This window comes from Papilio machaon, chromosome 2, assembly GCF_912999745.1.
Source record: "Papilio machaon chromosome 2, ilPapMach1.1, whole genome shotgun sequence".
Lineage (NCBI taxonomy): Eukaryota > Metazoa > Arthropoda > Insecta > Lepidoptera > Papilionidae > Papilio > Papilio machaon.
In genome coordinates, this window is record NC_059987.1 from 5,526,278 (window position 1) to 5,547,803 (window position 21,526).

The 21,526-nt window shown below is 32.3% G+C and overlaps 2 protein-coding genes across 3 annotated transcripts; one reads left to right on the top strand and one right to left on the bottom strand.

Moving 5' to 3' along the window:
- Positions 1 to 8: 8 nt before the first annotated feature.
- Positions 9 to 8,621, bottom strand: LOC106708999 (transmembrane protease serine 9-like). 2 transcript variants are annotated; one of them, XM_045682925.1, is made up of 12 exons: positions 8,385 to 8,621; positions 4,845 to 4,924; positions 3,799 to 3,981; positions 2,585 to 2,706; positions 2,256 to 2,410; positions 1,970 to 2,067; positions 1,771 to 1,860; positions 1,493 to 1,665; positions 1,106 to 1,241; positions 885 to 1,023; positions 595 to 740; positions 9 to 372 (listed from the first exon to the last, which is right to left on the bottom strand). In XM_045682925.1, exons 1-12 carry the CDS (start codon positions 8,512 to 8,514, stop codon positions 214 to 216), a joined length of 1,611 nt encoding a protein of 536 aa, XP_045538881.1. In that variant the 5' UTR covers positions 8,515 to 8,621; the 3' UTR covers positions 9 to 213. The 2 variants fall into 2 exon arrangements, with proteins under 2 accessions (XP_045538881.1, XP_045538890.1); XM_045682934.1 differs by lacking the exon at positions 3,799 to 3,981.
- Positions 8,622 to 16,285: 7,664 nt separating this feature from the next.
- On the top strand, positions 16,286 to 21,084 carry LOC106709015 (circadian clock-controlled protein daywake). The gene is made up of 6 exons (XM_014500658.2): positions 16,286 to 16,522; positions 17,739 to 17,908; positions 19,318 to 19,388; positions 20,112 to 20,251; positions 20,491 to 20,640; positions 20,883 to 21,084. The coding sequence occupies exons 1-6, from the start codon at positions 16,456 to 16,458 to the stop codon at positions 21,038 to 21,040; spliced, it is 756 nt and encodes a 251-aa protein (XP_014356144.2). The 5' UTR covers positions 16,286 to 16,455; the 3' UTR covers positions 21,041 to 21,084.
- Positions 21,085 to 21,526: the final 442 nt, after the last annotated feature.

Genomic DNA, 21,526 nt, shown 5'->3' on the forward strand with positions numbered 1-21,526 from the left:
TTTGTGTTAATTGTTTATTTATTTATATAAATCTTATGTACTATTTGGCACATGTTCAGGAATTTTGATTGGCATGCCTAGGTACAGATCGAGACCAATTTATTGAGAAAGACAAGATACCAGTATTGTCTTTCTCAAAGTAATTGATGGTTGAAAAGTATACATATAATGGAATATAGATAAAATTATGCTTTTTATTCTTATGATTCTGTTTTAATTTTTCGAATTCTTTTGTATCCACGGTAGGAAGGCAGTGACGCGAGTGTATACTCCGGGATACTGTCCCTTCCCGCAGCCGATACCCCACGATACCACCCCCACTTGAGTCCAGCGACCGCCTTCGTTCACCATCAGGGGGCCGCCACTGTCACCCTGAAACACAACATGCTTGTAATACAATCATGAAATGTAGACTTGAATATCTTAGCCCCTTTTGTTATTTTAAGGCACACCAGAACATATGGCTAACTAAGAGATGGGCGCAAATCCTAAACCCTATTTTCCTGAACAACCTTTTACTGACTCCTTAAAAAAATCGATATTATTTTATCTAAAATTCTCTAAGAGTTCAAAAGTAAAAACAGTAATACTAACGCTACAAGAGTCCATGCTAGCTTTGCCGGCGCAGATCATGTGGTCGACGATACCGCCAGGCGCCGCAGAGCCGTATTTAAGTCGACACTCCGCGTTCTGCCATATCGGAATAGAAACTTCTTGTAGCACCGATGGTTGTGGTCCACCTGGAGTACAATATTTTGTTATTTTTATTAAGGGTCATACTTGCTAAACGTCTGGCTCTCTTGTCAGACTATTTCATGAAGACAATCTAAGTAAATTCTACAGTAGGTTATAACTGCGAATATAATACTTGCGTGTGTACTTACTTTCTCGCAAGCTGCCCCAGCCAATAACAGTGGCAACCTGACCTGCGTACGCCCTGTTGCCGCTCGGCAGACATATCGGCCGAATCGTCTTTGAGAACTTTACTGGTTTGTCCAAAGTCAGTATTGCAACGTCATTGTACTGGAAACGATATTTTTTTTACACACAACACTATTCCTATGTCTAATATACTAAACGTCACGTCTTCATAAGAAAAGATTACCAGTGTCTGCATGTTGAAGCCGCGATGTCTCACCACTCTCTTGATCTTCCTCTCTTCGTGCTGCGTTTCGGTGTTGGTGCGGATGTTGTGGTCGCCGAGACGCGCAGTTAGTCTAGCCACATCCCATGACGTCATACTGGAAATATGTCATAAAAATCAGAAAAGTAGATAAATCATTTAGATACAAATATACTAGTTGAAAAGAATAATGAAATTAAGATTTGTTAGTGCTGACGCTAACAATTAGAATTAGTTAGAACTGTCAAACTTTACACATGTTTACAGTTAAAACATTCGAATATTAACATGGTTCAAGCTAATACGAGACAGGATTTAAAAGATTTATAAATGAAATAGTAATAGCGTTACTTTACTATGTCAACTTACTGTGCAACACAATGTGCCGCTGAAAGAATATGTATGTCATCGATTAAAGAGCCGCCGCAGAACTGACGGCCGCCGTTGAAAAGCGCCACGATCCAGGGCCACTCATTAAGGTCCGCGTTGTGACCGCCCACGATCCTTTCTTCATCTTGTATCTCGTATGCAGTTCCGTAAGTCTAAATTAAATCGTAATCGAAAAGGTTAAATAGTTGTAGTTAAATAGTTGAGTAATCAAGATAATGAATTAGATTTTAGAGTGAATAAATTAAAGAAAAGCTTACCTGTGGTCCATTCTTGATGCCACAAGAACTATCCACCGCAGGCTGGCCTGTGGGCTTAGTCGGCTTAGTTGGGTATGCAGGTGACCATGTCTAAAATAAATAAATAATGTCTTAGAAAAAGTCTTGCAAGCAAAAAACTTAGTAATTAGTTTACTTATTTTAGTGAAATTTTTCACAACGTCATTGTCCAGAATATTACCTGTTTTGTAGTACTCGGAGGCTTCGTTCCCCAGGTTGTGGAGGCAGTGCTGGAAGGTTTACTGGTCGTAGGTCGAGTTGGTTCCACGTTACCTGCGACTGTAAACAGAAAAATTACCTACACGTAGGGGGAACGTTGCTTTACAACGGTTTTTTAATAGTAGCTCTAGCAATTCGATTATAATACAAGGGATCCACAAATTACGTGTAAAGCGAAGAATTATTTATTTTACGGCCACGAAACTTCAGGTCCTACTTTGCATTACTCATTCTTCAGTAAATGTTACCTATGGAGGGCGGATGCGTAGGCGCGGCGTGGTCCGGCGGGTGCGTAGGCAGCGGCGGGATAGTGGGAGGCCAGTTGGCGGGAATCTGCCGCTCCCGATTCGCTTCTCCAAATGTCCACTGCTGTGTCAGTGAAGATGCGATTCGCCCCGGAAAGCTACAAGCAACATTTTTGATAAATACTTTTATTTAACAATTCAGTTGTCCTTGCAAAAGTTTGTTGATGATGTAGGAAAGTGTAAAGGTATGGAAGTTCAAGAGCAGTAGATCAAGATAACTTTAATTTACAATGAGTTTGTTGTATTTAAATAACATTGCATATTATCATTACCCGAGAAGTTGCGTCGGGGGCGCCTGTGCGGGCAGGACGGGCGGCAGTGCGCCTAGCCGCTGCACATCGGCCTCCAGCTGAGGCGGCGTGCCCACCGGCGCCGTGCAGCACACACCGAACACCTAGATCATTACATAATTTACATATTTATAATGTTAATACTGTAATATAAGTAATCACACCTACGTACAACGATTGGACGTAAAGTGTTTTCTTTGAAATTTAACTTTTTATAATTAACTAGCTGTCGCCCGCGATTCCATCCGCGCTGGATTAAAAAAAAACTTTATTAGTAGCCTATGTGTTCTTCCAGACTTTGTTCACCTTCAAAGAACCGTCCATCTATCCAAACATTTGCATTTATAATATTAGTAAGTTTACATTTATTATATTTTATAGTGGAATACATTTTATAACGGAGATATTGTAAAATATTGATATGTCCTACTCAGAGTAAGTGATTTTTGTTTGTTTACAAAATATAGGTTTTTTTAATCAGTGTAAACCGTATTGTTGATATTAAGCGTCGCGTACGTCGGACAGATTGTTGTTTTAATTTCAAGATGTCCACACAAGGCTAGCTGCTTGTCATGTAAGCTCGTAGGCTCATTATTTAGAGGTTTATTTATAAATACAGATTAATTTTGCAAAATATTAAAGACAAAGAAGTGAATCGTGAATTGTCATTGTAAACAAAAAAGTATTAAAATACTTTCAGTATTGTGTGGTCACTTAGTGTTCGTAGTTTATAATTTCTCAATCGGGTCAAGTCATAATATTATTTTACAAAGGTAAAAAAACTTCATTATTACGGTAAAAAATAAATCCTATGTATAGGTAGAGGAAAACAACAGATAAGATAACTGAGAAAGTTTCTGATGGATGGATGCATGTTTGTTAAAAGGTATCTTCAGAACGGTTACATGGATTTAGATAAAATTTCCTAAAGGTAGAACATTGGAAGAACACATAGCCACTCAACAAGTTTTTTTTTAATTTCGCGCGGACCAAGTCGCGTGCGAAAGCTAGTGTAGAAATAAAAATAATAAATTTTTAATCAGGATTCAAATAAGTAATAGCAAATAATTCCGTAATTAAATATATAACTGATTATCATTATTATGTATTTAATAAATATATAATGAAATTTATGCTCGATTAAGTTACAAGTATAAAAGTAATTGTTTTTTTTATGTCGTGTATCGACCACTTACCTCCATGTTGTTAGAGTTGATAAAACTGCAGGTATCATAGTGTCCCATCACCCACCCGTCCCAACCAGACAAATCCACAACCTTGAAAAGTGGGTAACAATCGCGAAAACTTTTACATGTTCCCTTTTTTCCCAAAGTTGTTTCACAATCCGTCCCGAAAGCTCCATCGTCCGTTGTTTGCGCCTGACGTTTTCATTAGGTTAATTAAAAATTGCAAGAAAAGAATATCGAAAGTATATGTGACAAGGACAATGATAATCTTGGTAATAAGACCTTCAAAGATTACAAAACAAAAAATTAAGTCTGTCTTCCTGCATCAATAAATCTCGGTATTACCTTGTCATTAAATAAATCGTACAACGTTACAACTACCTAAGTAGTACTTATAAAAAGAGGCCCGCTTTTCTTTAATCTTAAATCTCAATTTTAAATCTTTAAAGTTGATAATAGTTTTTAAATTCTGATTAATAGACTCTAATCTTATAGATTATGCGGTACCAAGGAGTAAACTTATAAAAAACACAGAATTGAGGGCTTTATTTTAAGTCCGATAAAAAGATCATAATAATCGCAATAAAATAACGATGAAGCAAGATCAAAGTTAACGATCATTTATTTTGTATTGTGTAATGTAAACAGTAAACACACAAAGACGACGCCTATGCCCTGTTAAAGCATGTTAAGTTTATTTTATTTTGAAAGTTAGTATTGTAGAATATGCATTCCATTGCGAGGGTAATTTAACATTGCGAAGTAAAAAATAAATTATTACATCAAATATTTACCTAAATAGGTGACAGGAATTTAAATTAGATCTCCAGTTATTAATTATAATATTTATATTAAGTATATTATCTCAACTCAATCTTAGTACAAATTAATTAAATAACGTAAGCGTAGATTTTCTTTATTAACAGCACGACAACCTCCACCCAGTCAAAAGGAGCGTCTTATGTCAGGAATACATGCTTTTTGGTGAACAAATTAACATATACATATATGGGATATACTTTTAAAGATTAAAAAAGTCTCGTGTTGGAACTTACCATTCGAGGGCCCATCAGAAAAAGTTGTCTCACACTTCTCGTATTGTTAACGACCTCACGACGTACGCGTGGTACTGGTGCTGAAATTGTAATTGTTAGATACGTCTTTAATCCTTACAAGGATGGAAATCGTCTCAAAACTAATAATAATAATAAAGTAGTAAGAAGTATTGTGGTAGCTGTAATAACAATATTTTTTATTTTTTACATTATATTTTTAATAGCATTTGAATAACATTGACTAACACTTCCACAATACGTACCAAAACCATGAATCACCACATACAATAAAAATTTAAGTCTAAATCGATTTAAAAGGATGTACTTTGTTTTTAATTTAGGATGTCAATGACCCATCGAGCTTGTGTGATTATTATTCACGATACGATTGTCTGTTTATCTTTTATCATTAAAATCGAAGACACATAATAATAGCTTAGTTAGAAAACATTTAGACGAATACAGTATTTCGAGAGCTCACTGCTATACGTTTAAAGCAGACTGACGTATTTGCATTTTCGAGGAATTCCTGCATGCATTTACTTGGCTGTTGCTTTTTCTAAACGGGCGTATCTGATACAAGGGACAGTGTGAAGTATGTACACGTATAGGCATAATCTTATTGTATATTCAAAAGGCGTCCAAAAAGCAATGGTCTCAACGTGTTTAAGTTATTTTGATCGCTGGGTAACGGTTACCGTTTTGTATAACACCAACGCATCGGCATGATGCCGATTTAAATTATTATTGCGGTCTATGTGAATGTCACATACAATTGACATGAGTTACTCAACTATAAACACCGAACTTGTGAGGCGCAGGGGGCGTTAACATCGCGAGTGGGTGACTGTTTAAGCACTATTTATATTTAGTTTAATTGGCTTAATACAATTTTATATTGAATAACTTATATTTAAATGATTGATTCAGTTACATTGAGTGCGTTTTGATTTCACGTGCCACAGATTTTAGGTAGATTAGCTTCCTGAAAAACTTCAAAACTTTATTTAACTAACATTAATATGAATTCCATAGCTATGTTAAGTTATAACTCAAGTTCAATCATCCTACCGGCCCAAATTATATCAAACAAAATCATTGTTATCGAAAGTTTAATCGGCATTAAAATTTAACTTTTTGTTAGAACTATCCGTTATTTTCTTAAACAGGATGATTAGGTAGGGGACTATCTTTATTGCATTTGTCTTGCGTATAAATATTTTCTTACGATGTTTACCTCAACCGCCGAACAAAAAACAAACTACTGTATGAGGTATCCAAGTCAGCTCCAATGAGAATGTAGCGCTCGGACACTCACCTACTGCTGATTACTTACAATGCAGTATTGCTTTTGTTTACAATAAATTACTTCTTCCATTTGTACGTTTATTTGCATTTTTTTTTCTACTGCCACTATTTGTCTACCTTCGAATGAACGAATCTATATATATCCTAATTTAGTAACACAATATACGTCGGATTATGATGTTAAAATAATTAAGTTATCCATGTGCCTTGTCACAAAAAGAGCATAATAAAACATGTATTAATTCAAAAAGGCATTTATTTCATCAGAAAATTGCTCTACAAAAATAACTCGGAAAACAAAAAAGTTATTAAGTGTAAATAACCGGCCTTGAAGATGAAGCTCATTGTAAACTAGATGCGTCCGAAACTTCTCACATATTGGATTCTATTTCCGATGTAAATACAGAAAATGCACACCTTATAAACATTAATATAGAAACAATGTTTATAAAAATGAAAATATAAATTCATTGGACACAGTTTAAAAACTCAGAGGAATATGATCTTAATCTCTAGACTCCAAAGTGCGTTGTTTTATAATATAGAAATATTCGAAATGTGTCGAAGAAAATGTCATCTAGGCATAAGCAGGCATGACTAGTTTTTGCAGATATAAAGCTCGGTACTATCTTGGAGTAGAAAATAATGATTCATGTATTCTGTCACATTGTAATGCGCTGCTTTGTAAATAAGAGATGTCAATTAAAGTGCTGTATAGTTTGTTGCTTGTGAATACAAAAAAAAGATCGTGAACCCAATTTTCTCAACATGGTTACCAAATCCCTTTTAACATGAGTTAAGTCAAGGATTTTGATCTCTTATTATAAGAAATACCATTCGCAAAATTCTTGATTAAATTGTAATACCAGTTGGGATCATGTCGAAGCGCTAGTTTATCTACAAAATTAAGGATGTTTTTATGTACGGAATTAACAGGGACATGTCATCTTCATAAGTAATCTGTATAAAAGGAATATTTGTTATAATAGAAAACGCAATTAAACATATGAAATTTGACATAGATGTAGAATATAGTGTGAAAGAACACATAGGCTACTTATTAAGATTTGTTTTTACTTAAAAGATTCCCGGGCAAAAACTAGTTATATTTATAATAATTTGCAGAAAATGCGATTTAATTTATTTTACATAAGGGACCGGAGAAACACTATTGTTAAGTTATTTACTTATTTCCTTTACAATGGTAATATAATTTACAATAAATGTAGAGAAATTTAAATGTAATTATAATTTTAAAAATGTAGAGAAATTTAAATATGTATTTAATTGGCCTAGTTTCATAGCCCATAACCGAGATAAGACGAATAGCATTTATTCTGTCGATCGTAAACAAGTCAGATATGTTATACACACAATTATATATGTTCTGGATTCCGGGTTCAGACTTCAATGTAAGGAAATGTCATCGCAGTGGAATGCTCCTTCAGTTCGATCTAATTAAAGCCTTCACTGCGGGCGACAAAAAATGTAACAAGCGTGTACTGTTAGAGTCATGTCGGTGCCTAAAGGACAATGCTTGATTGATTCGGCTTGCGGTGGCGCGTAGGCGTTTGGACATTAGCATTGAATCGATCTTGTCGACATCATCCGAAAAGCATGGCCCGGGTTGACGACCACCTCCGAAAAATATTTTTATCGATCGATCGAATTCCTTTGAGTGGAAAATGTTTAAATATTCATAAAAAGTGAATCTGTTTACAACGCAGACTTAATAGATAACAATAAATGTATTTCGGATATTTGTCATTCCTTTTTCGGACATCTCGATGCAAAATTGTTACTTTCTCTAGCCTCAAAACCTCATATTCACATGTCGCGCATTGTTTTGAGACAGCGAGGTGGGAATACTTGATGTTTGTATTCTATGTTTTATAAGAGTTAATATTTTGACACATGATAAAAAATTTATATTTGAAAAATGGAATTTTTAAATGATTGTGAAAAGTGCTCTATTACATTTCTAACTTAATATGCGTAAAAATTATACAATTGTTGTTAGTTACGTAAAATTTTGGTTACAATATTTAAGAGAATATGCACCAAAAAACGAATAAGCACCAAAAATTTTTTCAAAATGAGTTCCTAAATATAATAACTATATAAAAAACCACTTACTGTGACCAAAAATAATTGTTAAAAGCTTGTTGTTGCCTTAATATTTAATTGAAAGTACGTATGTAACTTAAAAAAAGTTAATTTTTAATCTCTTACCGTCGACAATGACCGCATCTTCAGTATAACGCGCACTATTTCCTTCGGAAAATGTATTTTTAAAATCACTACCGCAAACCGTAGTCGTAAACGCCAACCAGATTATAATTAATTTATCCTTTGTTAACATCGTCGCTTAAAAAAAGAGAATCATTCACAGTTAAAAAACGAGTATAAAATAAAAATAAAGAAACGAGAAGCGACAGCTCGCGGCGCAAGGATGTACGTCCTGCAAGGAGTCTCTTCGCAAAATGCTTCGGAAACTTGATTTCGCGCCTTTATAATATTTTTACAAACACGCTCTACTTAAGGTTTAAAAGATAACAGAGCTTTTTCTTCTTTTGTATGAACCTGACATTTGCCGTCCATTAAAATTGAGACTGTAAAATATTAGAATGGCTTAGAGCCTGACTCCAAAAAAGTTGATCACGGATTGATAGCATTTAGTCACTCACACAATCAACATTCACACGAGAACGATTGTCGAAATGCATAATGAAATTACTCATTTTAGAGATCAACGATCGAAAAATACAAAGTGGCTCCCGACGCAATAAATAATCTGAATATAGCCTTAAATAATATCCTTTGCGAACCTTTATCAAATGAAGCGCAACATAACCAGTCTCTTGAACCCTTAGGCTATTATTGAAAACATCAAAACATAAAGATTTATATCAATTAATTTTAATATGAAAGGTACAAAAAAGTCGTTCATAAAAATCGACAATTTTTATTTAGGATTTTCACCGAAAATGAATAACTGCTTATTATATAATTTGGTGCTAGTATTCTGCATCTTGTAAATATTGTCCTTTCGCCTTAGCGTTAAAATTATTAGGTATAACTGAAACATTTAATACATATGTTTTAAATTAAATCAGACATTTGATTGGCACAGGTCCTAATCTGATTTGCAAATTGACATTTATTTGCAAACTAGCGGTCGCACTAGACATCGTTTGCGCGTAAAAGAAAAAAAAATAGGCTATAATATATAATATTATAAGTTACTATATATAAGTTACCTTTTCTTGTCAAAGGCCCGTCAAAATCGGTCCAGCCGTTTCGGAGATTCTTGACACAAACGCGGCCCTGCGAAAAGCAATGCATATACCAATAACCAAATACGTGTATTAAAACATAATGTCTGTATTTTTTATCATCAAAAATAATGACAGGAATACCAAATTTTTATGTTTTGACACTGGAAACCCATAGTTTTTTGTTCTTCTTTTCAGTTAGTCCGCCAAAGAGCGCTACAATGATTGGCCTTGTACTAATCGCATCGAGGATACTCCCGCAACCTCGAGCATTGGTCCATCTTGCAGGCCTGCCCACGCTGCATCAACCTATCCTTTTAGGTAAAAAAAAAACAAAAACAAATACATATTTTAATTGTGATTGCACATTTCGCCTATTTTCTCCATAAAGTTGAAACTTAGATAAGGTTTCTTTAGTTTTATAATACCTTTTAGTTTAGTTTAGTTTTTATAAAAATTTGTCGTCAAATACCTTAGTTTACTTTGTGAGATTGCTAAGGATTAAATTAACTAATATATTTATATTTTTAAGCAGATGTGTATTTTGTATAAGACCTTTAATTCGACCCATCATTATAATTTTATTACCTAAATTCGGTAAATATACATATGCACATTTTAGGCACGACAACTTCCACAGTCATAAAAGAGGGACGAAGAGATTAAACTTGGGAAATGTAAAGATTAAAATTTTACGTATATTTATAGATTTTGGTTTTTAAATTCTAGTACTATATCGAAGAATTTCTTTGTGTTATGTGGTTAATATTCACAAATATCAACAATATCAATAAATATTGAGCAATGCATTTTTGAATTGTGCAATAATTTTGGCATTTAGGCTAGGTGTTCATTTACTCCTTATGAAGAATGGGGAGTAAATAATACAAATATCTAGTCTATTACGATACGTATGTACCTATGTATAAGAGTCGTTTACTGTGTATTTCTCAAAGGTGTATAAAAGCTTAAACGCATAAATTATGATCAATTACTTTTATTTTGCAACCCCACAAAATAAATGAATACGTCATATTTTTAGGATTTTTAGGATGATCATATTCAGAAAAATTATAAATCTTACAAATTAATTCTATACACATCTTACTAGCTATTACGACGGATTTCATAAAAAAATCTTGGTTCAATACTTTAATCGTGTTTCAAGGAACCCTAAATTAATTGTTTGGAGAGACGAATAAATATAATTTGGGTTTTTCGCAGTGTGAAATTAAAATTAATTAAGGCGTCGACATAAAGTGGTACAAAAATTAGCAATCGATTAGGAAGCGCTTCAATACAATTAAAGGAAATAAAAAAAAAACAACGCAGCGAAAATACATAAAATGAAATAAACATTGGACGTACCAAACATACATAAGAATATTGATGGATTACTGCCGCACTCAGAATCTGTTATCTGTTAATATTAATATTAACTGGTTACCGTCCCTCGTAGTGAACAGTGTAGATTTGTCATAGTGAATCCCTACCAAATATTTAATTATTCCACTCTAAATTTTCTCATAGACACTGATAATAAGCTTAAGGTAGTATTGAAAGTTTTGCTTGCATAAGTGAATGGATATAAACATATTAAAAAAGAACGTAATCATACTAATATTATAAATGCGAATGGATGGATGGATGGATGTTTGTTTGAAGGTATCTCTCCAGAACGGCTCAACGGATCGCGATGAAATTTGCCATAGACGTAGATCATAGTTTGGAAGACCAGTGAGTATACTTAGACCCTGTTGGTTTTTGTACTGCTGACCAATCGAAATTGTATTTGTGTTCTAAATTTTTTGTACAATAAATTAAAAAAAATGAATGTCACTAATGCAATTAAAAAGCTAAAGCCAAATATTTGAACGGAGTTGAATTACTCGCCAAACTTGTGATATTTGTTAATGTGACTAGAACTATAACTTGTACTAATTCGGATATCAAACCCGTGCTAATACTAAATCATTATTTTATAGGGCATTCGACATTTGACTGTTTTATAAACCATAGTGTATGTCCATTGTACATCCTAACTTTATAAAATGATTGAACGACATTCCCGTTAGCTCTTGTGATAGAATGACAAGTTAATGATAAATTAAGAGTATAATATACAAGTAAGTATTTTTTTAAAAATAAGGAAAAAGTTTAAGTTAATTCTTTCAAAGTTACGTGCTCCCGAACTGATCTGATCACCTAGTTAATATTAAAGGTTTGGTTTAAAGATTTTAAATAACCTAAGTAGTGAGGGTGTGCGTCGAATGAAACCTGCTGTTGTCGTCAGACTTAATAATCCAATATAACAAGTTAAGTATAAAAACTTTCAAGCATGCTACGCCTTAATGCCAGCGAGGCAAATAAAAAATGTCACGCACTCGATGTCTTTTTTTTTAATAAACCTTAATGGCTTCTAAGAATGATTTAGTCCCGACCTATCGATGAACACGATTATAAAACAGATCTGTGATTGTGCCAAACCTTTGCATTAAGTTCAGCAGGAAGTTATGTTGCAACATGCATAACAACCTATACATCTCATATACTATTACTAAGATATTATTGTGGTACACAAATCTAAAATGTTATAATTACTAGCGATATAATATTAGAAATTTAAAATCTTATTTTTACATACTTAACTTTCACGAATTTCAATTCATCGAAAGCTTTTTTATCTCTTAAGATAACGGATATTTATCGAATATTTATAGGATAAGTCCTATCCACGTAATTAGCGATTTGACAAACGTCGCGTTATTTATTCGTCATTTCTTACTTCCTAAAACAAAGCTCAAAGGGCTTGAACACAATACTGCGAATCAGCGCAATACGAACTCCCAACGCAAACAACTGGGAAATGCTTAGATGCGATCCCGAAATACTGTGAGCCATAGCACCCTAACCTAATATAGGAGATTATTTAATTGGCGAACATTAACCGTACTGAATATACGAGTAGGTAATATGTGTTTTGTAAAATTGGTAAACTTTGTATTAAGAATCGTGTGCTACCATGTTTTTACAAGTAGATCGAAGTGATCCGCTAACAATGAGATGACTCAATTATGTCCCAGGCACTACCTCATTTTAAGTATAAAAAAAAAAGAAAATAAAAGGTTATTATTTCCTTCGAGCAAATTATTGTAACTTATCACTTGTTTTTTCCTCAAACTCAAGAATTCCAGTCATCCCTTCAGTTTACATTTATGTTTTAGTTTTATTGGGTAGTTGCGGTCTCAGGAGATACGAATGCGTTTGATAGAGTACCGTAATCACAGTCATACTGAATACGAAACCACAGAGCAGCCTGTGCTTAGATCATTGACCTTACGAAGTAAATACACTCATTAATCTTAATAGTTAGAGCAGCTTTTAAAACTACGCTATGATTAATGAAACTCGAAGAAAAACATTACAAATCAAAGTCGAAGTATTATGTGAAAAATTATACAAAGCCTCTTAGTTCTATAATACCAATTAATAGATAAATGTTGAATAGAAAACAATGAATTTTATACATACAACTTTTAGGTTTAACATCTTACGTTCCTTATCTTATTTCTCAAATGGATATTCTTTTATTATATGGATTATTAATTAAATATGATCTCCCGAGATCATATTTAGTTACCCGTAACAATAATTATATTGACATGTTGATGACTTGTTAGTAATTAAATTAATTATTCTAATTCATAAATGAAATTGATTCACGACAGGTAGTAGAGGGCAATGTCATTACTCTAATTATAGATTGGTATGTTAATAGCGAACAATCTAAAGCATTTTAATTATAAACTTTGTAATGAGATGCCAAATGTTTTTGCCAAATTATTATTATTGAAAGACAAGTTTCATCGATTTAATTATACAGATGACGACACGACACCATATACAGATTATCCACCATATCAAACTATAAGTTTAGATTGACTAGGTTGTATAAAAGTCTAGAAAAAAATATAGATAAAATGATACGACGAAAGAATACAAGCTTCGCGATCCAACAAATTACAAAGCCCTACTTCTCTATTTATATTAAAATAATGTTCATAAAAACTCGAGTCACGACTTGCCTCCCCCGCGAGTACCCATACATTAGACTTAAACGCGTGTTATCATTATTAATCTTCATATTCAGTCGTCCCGTTATGTCGTACTAATGATCATTTGAACCGCTTCAATAGTTAATACAAGTTCTACTTGTACTTTAGAGAGTAATAACCGAATTGCTTTAATAAGAACACACATTTATCTAATAACAACATTCATACTCGTATATCTATCTATATTATAAATGCGAATGTTCAGATGGATCGATGTTTGTTTGAAGGTATCTTCGGAACGGCTCAACGGATCTTAATGAAATTTGGCACAGATATAGAATATAGTCTGGAAGAATATATAGGCTACTTATTAAGTTTTTTTTTTAATTCCGCGCGGACGGAGTCGCGGGCGAAAGCAAGTAGTAAAATCAATGCTTGTTTGTCTACGCCTTCTCAACCACTAAACAGTTTTATGAAATAACATTATGGCAGGATGTTCTGTTTTAGTACTTTTTTATAGAAAATTTATGTAGCTTAGCTATTTAAATCACCTCTGTCACATAGATTAAATATTTTTACCAAAGTTACTTCAACAACATATCAGATATCTTACTACTAAGGACGGAGGGATGTTTGTTTGAAGTTATCTCCAAAATGGTTCTGCGGAACTCGATAAAATTTGGCATAGTTGTAGAGTATAGTCTGGAAGAACACATAGGCTACTAGTTTTTTTTTAATCCGCGCGAACGTAGTCGCGGGCGACAGCTAATGACTTATTTTTTAAAACAAATATATATTTTTTTTACTCAAAAACGCTGGCCAAGTAGAAAAACATGTTTTTGTTTTCTTTAATTTTGCTGAAAATTATTTGATAGTTATCGGTCCGTGATAAGTGATTTCAAATCAAACTGATATCTTGAAGTGGGTTAAGTTGATGTTCCAATATTCCATTACATACATAGACAAATATGATATATCAGCACACGTTTAAATGTTTCAAGTTCAATTTTATGAGCCTATCTTAACTTGTAACATATTGTCAAACATTTCCATTTGAGTACGCTCACCGCGACTTATACGGCGAAGTGTAATTGTTTTAACTAATCCCGAAGAGCGCTGCTAACGGTAAAATAATAGTCATACATAGTTAGTTTCAATCGACATAATTAGCAAACATTTGAATTGCTGTTTGAGAATTTCTATTGTGTTTTATATTTTTCTGTTCTTAAAGTAGGACATTCACCTAATAATAAACAGTAAAACGTAATACCTCATGCCTCCATCAAATAATTTAAAAATGCGAGAATAAAGCTGAATAGTGTAAAAGTAAGTATTAGTAAATAAAGACGAACTTGATTAACTTATCGTGAGTTTCTGAGATAAAAAATATCTGTATAAAATATATCGTTATCCCTGTCATTATCCATGACGAATCAGAGATAACAACATGTTTTAAACGGAGATTTTGGTCTTAGAAACCCACGCTACTAGATTTTTTAGTATTGGTTGGTTAAATTTAATTAGTATTAAGACTATGCAATGCAACGCCATCTATTAGTGAATTAAAGTAAATAATTTATGTAAAAAGATTTCTATATTAAAAGTTTAATTTATATCGATTGTTGTGTCGGGATTATCTATTTGAATAATTATAGTATATAGTATAATAGATTATAGAATAGAGTATTAATTTCATATATGTATTTTATACTTCGACGCCTACCATTTCTTTTACTTTTCTCTGTTGTTTTTAAATAACGTATTTTTTCACAGGCGTTTTTATTTAATTGTATTATAATAAGTATTAGTATTAAAAATATTAGTATTTAAAAAGTATAATTAGATTCTTCAATAGTATTCTGTGTAAGGAATCAAAAAGATTTTATTTTTGGAATAATACATACGCAATTTATTAGAATATTAAAAATGAAAAACATGTATTGAAAAGTAAAAAAATAAATAAATCAGGTTTCCTACGACACATTTAATAAGTATATTCATTGTGCAACGTGCTCTATCACTGAGTATTCATATCAATAATAATTTCGAATAAATTAAGAAGGTACGTGAACCTGCTTGTTATTAAAAAAATTATTGACGTCCATACCACGAAACATATTAAAACTAACCACAAATTAGCAGATATTTAAATACGGCTGGTACAGCAGCACATAGGTTTGAAGGATGTAAAGCTCGTTTATTTGCATAAGTAAAGCGACGACAAAAGTCAGATCTTTAATTCTTTTTAATAAAACTTTAAATAAGTAATAACATAGTAAACAGGTTTGAATTTTACATTCCTAACATATTAGGTAATAAGTTTATAAATCTTATTACTAAAAATGTGATTTAATTCCTTTGGTATTTGAACTAATGTCTAATTGAAATATATTATCAGTAAAGCGCTGTAGAGGCAGTTGCAGTAATAAAGAAACTCAACCGGAGAAATCATACTTCTTTGAAAAAAAGGGGTAAATGTAAAGTGGACATATGCTTCGACATAAAAAACACTGCCTCTTCAAACCAGACTTAAAAATAAGTATAATATATGAAAAAAACTTCACCTTTGAGTTATATCATAGGTAAATGATTTTTACTGTTTTTTTGTTAAAATACAATAAAAACCAAGGCTTCTACATTAAGATGGACGTAACAAAAACGTTACATTAGTTAACGCTTATAAAGAAAATCTGTTTTTAATGGGTCTGTAGAAAATTTAAGACAATACTAAATGAGAGGTCGAAATAAAGATTGTTTACGTATTTAAAATAACAAAGATAATGGACGTGAGTATTCCATATAACCAGTGGATGACATTGAGAGCGAGGTGTTTGTGCAATATCAGCTACGCCGCTCCTATACCTCCGCAGATCGAGCGCCTCTTGCAATATATCCAAAGACATTGCGACGCACTGGTCGCCCCAACGTATACTATTTTAAATTGTATTAGTCTCGTTATATACAAAACATAAAATGTTTAACGTATTTGTAGTTTGTTTATTCGTAGTTTTAGGAAATAGTTATGCAGCTATTGATATCGGTGAGTAATATTTTTACAGTTTTATTTTAATTTATTATTATTCTGTTTTTAATTCCTGTTTTGATTGAATTAATTGAATTCACAAACTAATTACGAAAGTTTCTTCCAAGAATAGCTATTTTTATTAATTTGGGTTATTCTATATTTTTTGTGTATAAAAAAATAACTTGCCCCAGGCAACTATAAACAATGGTAAGGATAATGTGTATTTAATATTATTTTTGAAGCAAAGGTCTTGAAAAATATAAAAATCATGTTAACCTTAACCCACTTCTCCTTACTTCCGTTTAATTGGTCTTGATACTAGGTTAAACTTGACCTGTTGGGATTAGCTACAACATGCTTAGATATGCTACTATAATTCAATGATTTTGTTTTAATGTTTGTCGCGTTTGCCATTTCCAATCAATGTAATCAATCGTTTATGTCAAAAATTCTTCTCGACATCGATGTTAATCGACTCGTACTATTGTTGTATCCTAAAAAGTTTGGCAGAGTGCTTGGCAACTCAACTTTTGCTTGGTTTAAAAATAAATTGTCCATATTAATATTTTGCTACAGGTCATCAATTTAATATCATTTAAGTATTGTTGCATTTAAGAGCCATGGTATTGATGAAAAAATACGACTGTATTGTATTATCTTGAAATGAACAAATAGATTAGCAGGTAATTTTACTGCTGAATCAAATAAGTTCACGGGCGAGTAAAATCTGTTTGTATATAAAGATAAATGGACCAGTAACAATTTAAAAGTTGCCATTGAAAAAACTAATCAGTTTCTTATTCATTTTGATTTAAACAAATCATTTTATTCCTCAAATAATCAATGCATTTTTTACGAAGCAATAACTATTCGATTTTAATAAATAGACATAAAATAACTTCAGATGCATAATTTATTTCTATGATGACTGGAAACTTTTATTGAAACTATAAATTTTATTACCATGTCTATTTACTTAAATTATACGTTTTATGATCCAAGTTATAAAACAATTGAGTATCGTAACTTACAGTTTGTAAGTTAAAGAAAAATTTTCTGTTATTTTCCGTACTCAATGTGATTATGATGTATTCGTCAACCTATCTGCACCGGGCTGTCGTGGTTGGCTGAGTACTAGTCATCCTTAACTTGGGGTAGGCTGAAGCCCCTCTTTGGAGACCTATATGATTTGACAACAATATAGTTACAGTCCAGTTTTCCTTCTTTTCAGCGCAATATGTGCCAGTTTGCGACAGAAATGCACCCGACGTCAACGATTGTCTAATAGATGCTGTAAAAAAGGGTCTTCTTGCTATGAAGAATGGAATCAAGGACTTAGGTGTGCCAGCTATTGATCCATTCCATCAAAAAGAACTGAAGATGGAATACACTAACAATCAGGCAAGCGTATTTCTCTAATATATAAAATTCTCGTGTCACAGTTTTCGTTCCCGTACTCCTCCGAAACGGCTTGACCGATTCTCATGAAATTTTGTGAGCATATTCAGTAGGTCTGAGAACCGGCCAACATCTATTTTTCATTTTTTTTAACTGCGCGCGGACGGAGTCGTGGGCGACAGCTAGTATAAATATAAACAAGTGTGCAATGCAAGTGAATTTCTATTGTCTTTTCTAGCAAGTTATTAGAAACATTTGTTATTTTATTTACAGAAATCATTTTTGCGTATTAAGTATAAACTATTTTTTTTATTTCTACAGAACAATAATAGCCATTGATCATTATGACATTATTCGTACTTGAATGTAACGTAAATAATTATTTATTTGAAATATTCTAGAATTTCTGGAATATCGTATCGGCACAGTTTTACATTTAAAAAAAATTAAGAGCAATTTCATAGGTAGACTTCCCAGAAGTATCAGTTATAATCAGTCGTGTCCATATTTTTTGGTTTTCAAATTAACCTGTACAAACAAATACTTTAAAGTTGATAATTGCTGAAGCAATTTTCTAAGCTATTATTTGTCAAGGCTGATGTTTTGATGAAATGATGGCAAGTTATAATTAAATTATTACATGAACATACACGTCCGCATGCGCAGTTAGGGTTATTACTTTTGTCATAATCTGTAATCTTAAGACCAGGTAATGCATCGTCATCCTTAGTACAAGACATTGGAACGTGAAAAGACAATGCATATTTTTTTCGCACAATAAAATAAATATGAAAATATAATTGTACATTGTTAATTTGAAATTTAAATAAGAACACTTTTTTGCACTGATTGCGTATAAAAACTTAGACTATAAAACATTAATGTAAGAGAACAAAGAAGACCTTTACATAGATAAAGCTATTAAAATATTTATGAGTAACATAAAAATACTCTTATTTTGTTATTATTATACGTACTACACAGTGAATATAAGTAAGGCAGCGCCTCTCCTAAACTGAAGAAATAAAATCTTATTATGATGAGATGTATCAAGTATCGCGTATCATTGCATCGTGTTACGTCTTTTATGTAGGAAAAGGCCTTATGATTACGAAAAGTCAAGGCTTCACAACATGTATCACGCTTCTGAAATTATACAACAATCAAACAATTAAACTACCAACAAGTTTAGATTACACTGATTATTTTAATTTAGGAAGGTTTTTTTAACACTTTACTTTATATTTTATTCAAGATTGATAACTTTTGATAATTTACTTGTCGAAATTAGTCTTAATTCAAACAGTTTTATTCGTATTATAAATATGTGTATTTGTTGTAGCTCACAGAGTTAATTAATCAATTTATTTTACTATTTGCGATTAAAAAATCAAAATACTTTTTATCAACAGATCTCTGGTAAGGTTTTAGTGACCGACACATATGTCGAAGGCGTCACAGAATCCACGGTCAAAGATGTAAGGTTTGTATAAATTGATTATAATAACTTTCTAACAATTATGCGAATATACTGCCACATTAGCTTCGAATAATCATCATCTATTGGAGTGAATACAGTTTCGAAAGACCAGGTAGATTGACGGTATCACTGAATCGAATGTATATAATGGTCTTTTAAGCGACAAGAGTTATTATTATTGTTATTTATAATTGGTTTCTTTTAAGAAGTATTCTGCAATAATTACTTAATTTACAATTTTGTTTTATTTATTATTTCAAAATAACTATTTAATTTTAATTAATTCCTCCCAAGTAGAGTTGACGACAGGCAGGAGTTGACTAACCTAACCTAATCCAGTTTGTTTTTTGTTAATATTTATCACTTTTATCGGTATTAGGGTTATTAATAATCACCGGTAAATGTGATTATTTTTTACTTTTACCTCGACTTTGGTAATTATTAATAAGGATAGAAAACTGTTAATAACCTTCAATTAATTACATTTACCGTGTCATCTATATATATAAAAGAAAGTCGTGTTAGTTACACCATTTATAACTCAAGAACGGCTGAATCGATTTGACTGAAAATTGGTGGGCAGGTAGCTTACAACCAGGAAAAGGACATAGGATATTACCCCGTTTTCTATTTTTTATTCCGCGCGGACGGAGTCGCGGGTTAAAGCTAGTATATATTTTGATTATTTACAGCTAAGTAAAGATGTCATTGTTTCTTTGCATACAGGCTGCGCGCCGAGGATGACAGTTTTCATATGGAAATCGATATGTTCAGCCCTCAAATATTTTGCAAGGGACGTTTTAGTGGTGGCGGAAGTTACAACGTTTTACGTGTCAACGCTTCTGGCGACTTTAACACAACGATGAGTTAGTAACCTTTATTTTTAATCACTCATATATCAATCATAGACTCAAAAAGCTTATATTACCCAGGTATCAATAGTTCTAGTCCTTAATATGATCGTCCTAATTAAGTGAAAGGATTCCCCAAACCTTAATTTAATTAAAGATATGTAGTTATTTTCTTATGAATGAAGATTGTAATTTCTGGCTTTTTTTAATTACACATAATTTATGTTAAGCATTATTTTGATTTATTTTATCAGGTGACTTGACATACACGTGGAAATTGGACGGCACCCCTGAACAAATTGACGGTGAAACTTATGTTAGAATAACATCATTCTACATGCGACCCGATGTTGGCAACATGGTCACGCATATGACGAACGAAAATCCCGATAGCAAGGAATTGAGTAAGTTACATTAGAGTTATTGTAATAAAGTTCGAAATAATTGCTAAAGAATTATTATTATGAATTTTAATATTCCTATGTTCGTAATTGATGAATTTCGTATTAACTTTCATCTCTTCTATCATCCACTAGAAGGTTTATTATAAATCTTTCTTTATTTAATGCATAATAGTTGCTGCAGTGTTTTTAAGACTGCAACTCAAACTATTAATAAACGTTTCTCATTATTTCCTTGATTTCAGCTGATCTTGCCATACGCATTACAAATGAAAATTGGAGACTACTCTACCGCGAACTTCTACCTTTCGCACAGAGCAACTGGAACAAAATCGGCATACGTATAGCCAACAAGATCTTCCTAAAAGTACCATACAACCAGTTATTTCCCATTAAATCTTAAATTGTGAAATTACAACTTAATAATAATTATTTATATTTATGAAAGGTGACTCATTGTGATAATATTTTAAAGGTTTTAGGGTATGGTTTATCTTTTCATAGAATATGTTTTAATTTTTATTCTTATTGTAACAACAAGAGAAAATATGATTATTCTGCAGTCTGAGAATTATGCGTAAAACAGATGTATTAAAAGTGAAGATAAATATAAACCAAAACCTTAAAGACAAAGAAGAATTGTAAGTTAGATATCAGACACCATGACGTATATTTTTGTAATTAAGTCTAGCGGATAACTGTTAATTTGTTAAAAATGTATAGTATAAAACATAATTGTAGACGATGGTTTGTTTTATTTTAATTTATTGCTTCCTTGCTTCTTGCCGACAGGGGTAGGTAGGCAGTTAGATTCCTCCAGTTTACTTGTTCTTATTTTGGCTTGGTTTGGTTAAATCACCACTATGTTCCACTCCTCCGAGTATTGTCG